We start from the raw sequence: 9,947 nt of genomic DNA, 5'->3' as shown, positions 1-9,947 counted from the left end.
GGAAATTGCAAAAGTAGGGTAGGGGAAAATAAATAAATTGGCAATGTTCTATCAGAAGTAACAATGCAAACGCCACTGTCACATTGTGGCTGGAGTACACTCCACAGATGAAAATAAGATTACTGGGCAATCAATGTCAGAAGTATCTGTTTTCTCACCACGCTCTGCAACCGTGTTTTCTGCTCAGGTTCCAGTTTAAAAGAGTTGGCTTTTTTGTCTGGCCAAAATGCGCCTAGCTGCATTTATAAGGAAGGTTCCCGCTAGACGCTTAGGGGAACCCTCCAGACCCGGAGCGTTTTTTTGACGTGAACGGAAAGACGAACTCAAGCTAGCAGGGTAGGTACCGTTTAGGCAACATCCGGCCAATTCGTAAATTCTGTTCATTTCAAAACAGTTCCTCTCGAGCTCATCGCCAGGGCCTGTAATAATAAGCCTTATCTTGGACGGCAATTCACCTAATGAGTGAGTGGTGTTGCTCTTCCCTCCAAAGCCGCATGATGAAAGACATGACATTTCATAGTCCCAAGCATGACGGGCTGAGCATTAAGTCACCCTTTACTCATCTAGCTCAGAGCTAAATGTGCTATGTTCAGTCAACATACAGCATGGTCCTTCAGTCTTGTTGTAGAGCCAATTCCAGAATTTTAGTAAAATACTCATTAAAGAAGTTAACGGTCACGTCAAAAGTTAGGAAAGCGTTTTCAAAGAAGCCATCTATGTCAAACTTAATAAAAGCCAGGAGGGGGATCAAGACAGTTCTCACAGATAAAACATTGACAACGAAGGATATTCGCAAATCTAGTACATTTTTATACTTTATTGGCATTTTCCATTAACATCCACTAATTCCAGTTACAATAAACGACGTTACATTTGTTAAGCAACAGCAAAATGACTCCCATTTTATTTCATTTGTTCTTTGTAACTGTGTATGGCTTTGTAAATAAACGGCGAACAATTGATATCCCTGCTAATCATTCGAGCACGTAAATCATGCAGCAAATTTGGATATCACAAAAAAAAAAAAAAAGACTGTGGCAGGGAGAGGCGATAAAGAAATAGTTTGGCAATACTTAAGCAGTCACAGTTCAGGTGATAAAAGAAAAACATGTGAAAAGTAAAAAGTGCAAATTAAAACAAACAAAAAAACCAGCAGTATTTCACATGATTAAGAACTCAAGTTGAAAAACACGGAAAGCAGTTAGTTTGAACTGCTCCATCACCCACCACATCAAGTTAAGCATACTCAAATTATACTGTACAGAAGTTCAAAGTGCAAATACAAATTGGTATTAAGCTGGTATTTACATTTTATTGTCATGTTGATGTTTACTGTGTCCAGACAGGCTCAGCGCTCATCACTTTCTCTGATTACACTGAACAATGGCATCTCTGTTTTGTTTTTGTATAAGCTAGCAAATATTAGGCCTTCGCATCATTTAGGGTGTGTTCCCATTGCCACAAGACACTCCCATGAAAAGAAATGACAAACATTTTAAAGCAGTTATAAAACTACAGCAAAACATCAGTGTTAAATGCATGGCCGAACGCATTTTTGGTTGTGTTGCCAACCTTTTGTATCGATCGTTAATGGCAAGTGGATAATCCACAACTATTACTGTAGGTAACTCAAAATGACGACTTTGCATAGGACTTGTGAAGCTTGCTTTCTGGCCATGTCTACCTTGTTTTCCAGGAAGCGCAATATGGCTCAGATTATATGTTTTGTTTTTCACTTCTTGACGATCACTTGTGAGAAGACCCACGACCACAGTTGATGGTCATCTTTTTTTTTTTTTTTAAATTATTTTTATTTTGGTACAAACAGAAACAACAGTAGTGAGAGTAGCCCTCCTCCGGTATAATTTCCTAGCTGTAGCTGCATAGGGCAGGAATAACTTCCTGAAATTCATCATGTTGACCATTTGGCTCAGACATGCTTAAAATGCAATTTTGCTCACCAAGCATTACAAAAATTAGATTGCAATTCAACTGGCTGCTGCCAAAAATCAGATTTTCAGATCCACGTGGCAAGCTTTCATCCGATATGTAAGCTGATTCTACATGCACATATATGAATTGCCTAAAATGGCTTATTGTAAAAGTGACTAGGGTGTTTTAATTTATTTATTGTGAGGATGTAGACAGTTCTACAGGAGGAGAAAAAGCTACAGTGGTTCAAATAAGGATTTAACAAGTAGTTTTAAAAATCTTATTTCAGCCACCTGGATGGACTAAATCAACCAAAAGAGTTCATTGGCTGACACGCACAACCCATTCTATCTACATCTATTTGCTATGCATTCAACTATACCTTTCTCCTTACATTTTCTATGCTGGCCTTCTTCCTCTTCACTGCAGCGATGTCCTGGCAGGTCATTTGAGGGTGGGGTCTGTGGTGGTTGAAGGATATCTCAATGGAACGGAATGGCAATGGGATGGACAGCTCTATCGGGGAATCACAGTATGCACCGTGGTTATTTTAGGGTTGTTTGATTCTTTTTATTTTTGTCGAAGCCTTGAGCTCAAATACACATAGTGAGATGCACAATTAAATATTATTGTACTGTGATCTATATTGGGTCAACAAAAAGACACATTTTCAATCCATTATTTAAAAAAATACACATATACACATATCTACATATACACATATCTACATATACACATATCTACATATATACATATCTACATATTATATATATATATATATATATGTGTATATATATATATATATATATATATGTGTAGTTTGCTCCATCATTGACTAATCAGATTGTCTTTTACCGTGTTAATACAGGAAGAAGAGGCGTGTTCTGTGTGAGGAGGCCATGTTCTCTGTCATGTTGCGGACCTTTAGATAATTAACAAAACCTCTGAAGAACAGCAAGAGACCTATAAAAGATGTTCGCAAAAATAAATGCTCAAATCATTTCTTTCTTGCCTCAATTACTCGCTTTGTGTAAATCGAACAAAATGTCAAGCCAATCGCAGCAACAATTGTTCATGCTCTGCATGACAGCAGTGCTTGATTTTACCCGCGCCCCCGACACATAACTTTTGCCATGGTATGCATACTTTCTATTCAACCTACGTCCCTGGGACTTTATCTTTTTTTTTTTTTTAAAACATCAAAATATCAATCATTGTCCATCTACTCTTTGCAACAAAACTTGACGACTTACAAATATTATTAACAACACTGTCTACTAATTTGCAGAAAAAAATAACATCAAACCAGGAAAAAAAAAAAAAAGAACACATTTTTGATTACAAAAAAATACTGATACTGGTGAAATGAATAGTGAGGTAATGATCAACTATATAACAATTTGATCATTGGCACGACCATGCTTCCGGGGAAAACCTCAAAATAAAATCAGCCCAGTGCTGTTCGTTTCATACGTTACTTGATTTCTCACGTTTTATTTTGAAGCGTTGTTTGACTTCCTTTATAACCAAGCGCGTCACCAGACAGATGTCACCACGGTACACGCTAAGTACTAAAACCTTCACTAATAAAAACAATATACTAATTAGTATAGTGATTAATTGCTACTGTATTCGCTTCACATGAACATTGCGCACATGACTAGTTAATATGGTAATTTACTCATGTATATAACGTGAGAGCAAGATTGCATCGGCTGGAGACAAAATCACTGCAGCAAGTCAGTAAACTGAGCGAAAACAACATGTTAAAAATATTATTTTAAATTGACTTAAATTGCAACACCAACATGGATAAAAGAAAGTTATTCGCCCACCGCAGCGAGGAATGAGGGAGTAAATGACGTCCTAGCGAGCGAGGCATCACAAGTCGGACTTAAGTCCAGGCTAACATTATTCCTCCTGTCAAGTCAACAAATTGTATTCGTTGTCCAAGCTGTCAGGGGAATTTGGAGTGAGTTTCAACAGCATGAATCGTGATCAATTTGACAACACTGCATAAAGCTCGTCTTCAATGACAGATAGAGTGTCTGGATCAGGGGTGTCAAACTGTTTGGGCCTGCAAATGACTTTAATCCGGACCGCGATTGAGATGATTTTGTGAAGTATAAAAATGAGCTGAAATTTTTAACAAAAAAAAAAAAAAAAAACTTGAAAAAGTGTTATGATTAACAAACAAATTAATCTCATAGACAAAAATTTATGGGTAGAGATATGGAAGACAAGGAAGGTAGTATGCTGCTAAACACAGATTAAAATTCCGTACAAAACAAATTAAATGTATATTTATAGAAGTTGGTCATGATGGATAATTAGGCGGAAATTTGGTTTTCTGTGTTTATAACAATTTCGCACCAAGAAAAAAAAAAGCTTTTTGTGTGTACATTCAATATTCCTTTCAAATTATCTATAGGATATCCAAATATTTTAAAAAATTCAATAGCTGCATTTCTACAGCCAGCAACCCTAATAAAGATTGGGTTTTAGGTACACAAAAGAATGATAACCCTTCCAGTTGCATTTTCAAAGCTTACCTAGCAAGAGGAAGATCCACCACAGCCAGTACTGACCATTGAAGTAGCCGGTGAAGTAGTCAGAGAACTGGAAAAGAATATATCATCGTACTTATTTCGACCACACCATGTTCAGCTTTTCCAATCATCACATACCCGGACAATGAGAATCCACTTAATGAGGGAGAGGCCAAAGCCACAAATTGCACCGTAGCGCCCTGCAATGGTGTTGGTCAAACAGAAGGACAAACAGAAACCAATCCAGTTGAACAGGAAGGCCACTAGAAGGAGACAAGACACAATTTCCAAGTGTTAAAACAGATTTAATCCTATGAATTAGTCCATTGATCACACAGATAATCTTAGTTCCCCTGGCATTCGGTTCCTTTGCCTTAAAGCAACAATGTGTATTTTTTTAGAGTTATTCACTTTAAAAAAGAACTATAACTAACTATAACTATAACTATAAAACTATAAAACTATAAAAAGAACTATAACTAACCATAACTATAACTATAACATGCAAATAAATGTGCTCTCCCACATCAACATTTTATCTATCTCTATCAATCTATGGAGGGAAGGAGGGAGCGAGGGGGGAAGAGAGAGAAGAGAGAGATAGAGAAAACTCACAAAAACTTCGGGATATTTGGCTTTTGGGTGAAAATTCATAACGACCCCAAAATGCCTGCACGAGTACCTGACCACACCACCAGGGCACAATCGTCACCGTGATGCATGGGCCAGGCAGTATTTACGCTGGACGAGGGACCAGTGGGCCTCAGTGCTGTTCTCCGATGAAAGTCGATTCAAGCCGTGGCGGTGTTTATAGTGTGAGCAGGGGTTGGCACAGAACTGCCCTACACATTGTGAATGGTTCAGTGACAAGCCCATACTACCTGAATAACATCATTAATCCAGTGACTGTGCCCCTTCATGAACAACACAGGCCGAACTTGATCTTCATGTACCACAATGCTCCTGATCATTGAGGTCACATCACCAGAGAACGGCTGTTGGATACTGTTGTGCCGCAAATGGAATGGTCTGCACTTTCTCCAGACCTAAATCCCATTGAAAATCTGTGGGATCAGCTGAGTCACTGTGTAGAGGCTCAAAACTCTGGACCCCGAACCTTAATGACCTGAGGGCTGTAGTCGTGTAACTACATACTCGATACATTTTTTAACATGAGGAAATCATCAGTGCATCCTTGTACTTAAATGTCTTACTTTCATGATATATCACTGTAGCATGAACATTGCATTTTCCATACATCTCACCTGAAAGCCAAATATCCCTAACTTTTTGGAGTATATGTTTACATAAAATTGTATTACGAGTGCTGCTCAGATGGAAATGGTCACGTTTGGTTTTGTTTTGTTTTTTTTTAAATCATGGAAAAGGAAGGAGGACAACTTTCATGAACATAACTCAAACAGCCTTTTGGATGTTGGTTTGCATCTTGTGCGCAGCTGAGCAAGTTTCTGGTTTGTATGACAATCGCAAATAAAACCCGGAAGAAAGTAGGTGGAAAAAGGTTTGTATGCCAATTGTAAACAAAAGGAGGAAAAAAATGGTTTGGCTATGGAGTCAGTATTGTAAAGCGCTTGTGTCAGCAGTCATTCGTCAGTGCCGATGAACTGCCCACCTTTAGCTGTGGCATCATGTCTGTGGAAGCCGGTGGTAACTACCCGGTTTTGACATATATCTAAGTGTGTAGATTCCACGCTTTTGTGCACTGAAAGCAATGGCGTATTAGCATTTGTTTGCTTCAAGTAGACTTGTACGGTAGTATGGTCCCACTGGGACACTGTAGTGCATGTGCAGCATATACGTGAAACGGCCACCCTACCACCGAGCCATGCCGCCCCATGGCTGATGTTATTGGGAGCCTCTGAAATTACTTGACACCTTGAAGCAAAGCCAGTTTTATCCATTCATACATACTTCGCACACAGCTCTAGTAATTAACTTACTGAAAAAGGCCAGCATGAAGATGCCATCATTTCCAACTCGCAGTTGGTCAGAATCGCTGAAATCATCTCTGGGAAGGAATTCATCCTCCTGATTGTTAAACATGCACAGACAATTAAGAGAAAACACAGTAACAAACACAAAGAAACATTTGTGGAAAGAAAACAAGAAGTAAAATGAATTCACACCCGGGATATCACCTCCACGGAAGAAGCGGCCATGACAGCAGCTTTTGCTTTTTCCGCTTCATCGTATGTGGGCAACGAAGTGGCCACGCTATAAGGCGGAGGCACTGGGAAGTCGCTTTGGAAACTGGACTCTGTCATAAACAAATTAAGAGGTAAGATGAATGTGCACAGGCCATATTGTGGTGATACTCGCACTCAGACTAGGGAGATTCCAAGGACAAAACCAACCAATGTGTTGGATACAAACCTGGTGCAGCTGCGGTTGCCCCCAGGTCAATAGAGGCGTAAGGGGGTGGAGGTGCATCCGCCCCCCCAGCCTCTGCTGGTGTAGGGCCAGGCAGCACACTGCTCTGCGTATGGCTATGGTCCTGCGACGTTCCAGGTTGGAGGGGTGGACAGGGCTGCTGCTCACTGCCGGAGGCCTCGGAGGCGTCATCCTCGTTATGCAGCTGAAAGAGAACATAATATGACATCCTGAGAACACCTTAAACTCTACTAGACTGCCCTCAAGTTTGGTACAGTCTTAAACTGGAAGGAACCAAAACGAAAGAATTATTTTTCAGTGCGAAAAAGAATGCTCAATTTTGGAACACATTAAACTTTCAATCCAATCTATCACGATAAATATGAAGAGTTACTTTTTTTCTTCTTTCAAACTTGGTTAACAAATTTTACCACCTCCTCCTATTACCAGTTACACTTTTTGATGGTTGCAAATCCCACAGGGAAGCAGTTTCCTTTACACCACCACACTCAGGTAACAGAAATCAAATCTACGAACCATCTTTTAGAAGTCTCAATGAGAGGTGTGAAGACTTGAATCAATTTTAAATGGCAGCAAATGAAGCAAATCACATAAAAAAAAAATCCTCATAGCTTTGTCACTAGACTCGTTCTGGCCCTAAACGGTGTGAGTCTGCCTTTGACAATTTTTTTTGTTTCATGTTTTTTTGAGGGGTAAGGCTATCAAACCACTCATATTAAAAATACTAACTTCTTCATACAGTTCTCTCAACACTAACTCTTATTTTTATTCACTCTAACTCAATTTCGAGCACTTTAACAATTACCACTGCCAACTTCCTTAGCAAAAGAAAAAACAAACAAAAAGCAATTATCATCATACGATAATAAAACACTATTTTACTGAATTATTTTGTTTTAATTTTTTTCTTTTTTAAATATTTTCTAAAACAAAAGACTTAACTTCACATTGGTATTTAGGAAGTATGGGCTGTTGGGTTTCATTAATCTCATTGCACATGTTACATGAAGGTGTGAGTAGTTGAGAAAGGAGCAAGATATAAACAGGAAAATAACCCCAAAAACACTATAATATGTTCCTTAAAACCCAATCAGAGAGGCCATACTTTGGAAGCATACGCTAAGTAAGCGAATAAAGGGCAAATACAAATACAGTACGCCATTGGTACAGTGCACAATAGCGTGGAATCTACAAAACTAAAAAAACCTACAAAACGTGGGCCAATATGTCAACACTGGACATTAAAAAGGACCCCACATCCAGAAGTCCAGGGAAGTCCAGTCACCTGTGATATAAGGAAGCCGCGGCTGCCCTTTTTGGCCATTCTTTCAAATGTAAATTTTTGTCGTATGGCAATGTCTATGTCATTGCCTTCTTGTCTTGTTTTTGTATAGTGCTATTATCTTTTTGTTTCTTTTTCAGCTGATGCCATGAATTGAACTGGAGAACATCACACTTTCATTGTGGAAACTTCCATCAAAACAAACGAATCTGTAACTGCAACACAACAAGCGTCCCGTTTGCACTTCGAACTTGGTAGACATGATCCTGTTCCAGATGGCAACACTATCTTGCTATGGGTTACCAGCTTCAGAGCTACTGGATCTGCATTGTTACGAAAATCAACCGGTCGGAACTGCCAGAACTCCAGAAAAAGTGGCAGCGGTACGTGCTTCATTTCAACAGAATGGCATTATATGTACTTTTGGTAAATAAATACACTTTTTTTGTTTCTTTACTTTATTTGTCTTTTATTACACCTACAAATGTATCAGATCATTTTGCCTAACCCTGTATTTATGTTGATGTGATCTAACACGTTTACTTACAACTGACTGAAATTTTTAGTGGCGTTTTAATTTGTAACACTGTCTAAATATTACACACTGACACTTGGAATGTTACTCGCGGGCATAGTTGAAAAATTCATATTTGAGCAACAAAATGTTGACAGGTCGCTTGTTTTTTTAATATGAACAAGTCTCAATCAAAAGTTTGGAAACACTTTCATTGGGACACGAGCAACTACCTTCCCCAATAGGCATCATTAAAACATTAATCTTGACAGCCACCGCTAGAACAGGGATTGGCGATGAACCATCCCATCTCGCGGTTTCACCCCTAAAAAAAGACGCAGGCCCAACCCGAAGAGGGTGGAGGCCGTTTCAACAACAACAACAACAAAGTCGGATCGGTTAAAAAAATAAATAAATAAAACGCTAATGTTTCAATTGTGTATTTCCCCAGATCAGATTGGCTAATGTTAGCCTCGCATTCGCGGAAGTATCCACCTTATCAGTCAACATAAACACCCGCAGCGGAATTCGAGAAAAGTTTAAACTTCCTTTCAAACAACATCAAACTAAAGCCGAAAACACAAAGATTAAATCGACGACGCGTTCTATTTGGATGGTTGTAAACAGGGCCCTGTAAAGAAACTGGTTGGTTCGGTAGGCCAAACAATGAACACTCAGTACCTACCACTTGGTATCGACTTGTCGGATCCATTGTGAAGAGATTCAACTGGCGAGCAAGCCAGTTACGAAAGTACGGGAGTGCTTTCTTGTTTACGATTGAAATGCCTTGTTAAAAACACACCGAAGACGAAAGGCAAGACCGAGTGTGTGAGAAATGGCCGCAGCAGGCTCGACACTCTTTCCGTCCTTGCTTAAAATGTCAAATAACGTCAAGTTAGTCTTAAGGTCAAGCAGTTCCGCCGCGATATTTCACCAAACACAAATTTAATGTAGACCAAAATCGCCGGGTCAGTTTTATATGCTTCAATTTCACAATTTCTTATCCATGAAAATAATATATATATTGATTAGTTTATGTTTCAAGTAAATTCTACGTATAGAGTAGTTTAGATCAAGCTTAGTTTGATACCTCTATAAATTTAATTTGAAATGTAAAAGCCACACTTCCGATACTACTTTGAGTTTAAACTTTCCGGACGGATGAGTCGTGATTGGATGAAAACATCTGACGCACAACATTGTGTTTGTGTGTTATTGTTTGAAACATACCTAAGCGATTAATGTTTTAACCGCAAAG

General features: G+C 38.9%; 1 protein-coding gene across 2 annotated transcripts; it reads right to left on the bottom strand.

Annotated features, from left to right (window-relative positions):
• Window positions 1-797: 797 nt before the first annotated feature.
• ndfip2 (Nedd4 family interacting protein 2) lies at window positions 798-9,571 on the bottom strand. Of its 2 annotated transcripts, none has more exons than XM_088408217.1 (8): window positions 9,375-9,571; window positions 6,876-7,077; window positions 6,629-6,759; window positions 6,443-6,530; window positions 4,620-4,744; window positions 4,485-4,551; window positions 2,788-2,895; window positions 798-2,448 (listed from the first exon to the last, which is right to left on the bottom strand). In XM_088408217.1, the coding sequence occupies exons 1-7, from the start codon at window positions 9,399-9,401 to the stop codon at window positions 2,792-2,794; spliced, it is 744 nt and encodes a 247-aa protein (XP_088264343.1). In that variant the 5' UTR covers window positions 9,402-9,571; the 3' UTR covers window positions 798-2,448; window positions 2,788-2,791. The 2 variants fall into 2 exon arrangements, with proteins under 2 accessions (XP_088264343.1, XP_088264344.1); XM_088408218.1 differs by having other exon boundaries at window positions 6,641-6,759.
• Between the last annotated feature and the right edge of the window lie 376 nt (window positions 9,572-9,947).

The sequence above is a fragment of the Hippichthys cyanospilos genome, chromosome 2 (genome assembly GCF_059441005.1).
Source record: "Hippichthys cyanospilos isolate Australia breed blue-spotted pipefish chromosome 2, RoL_Hcya_1.0, whole genome shotgun sequence".
Lineage (NCBI taxonomy): Eukaryota > Metazoa > Chordata > Actinopteri > Syngnathiformes > Syngnathidae > Hippichthys > Hippichthys cyanospilos.
The sequence above is the reverse complement of the archived record's forward strand: the minus strand, read 5'-3'. Positions and strand labels throughout refer to the sequence as shown.

Excerpts from the sequence above, each read along its gene's own strand:
- ndfip2 (XM_088408217.1), bottom strand. The coding sequence starts at position 9,401 with ATGGATCCGACAAGTCGATACCAAGTG. Across the intron at positions 7,078-9,374 it reads CGACAAGTCGATACCAAGTG|CTGCATAACGAGGATGACGC; the intron begins GTAGGTACTGAG and ends GTTCTCTTTCAG. Across the intron at positions 6,531-6,628 it reads CCGTGGAGGTGATATCCCGG|GAGGATGAATTCCTTCCCAG; the intron begins GTGTGAATTCAT and ends TTTAACAATCAG.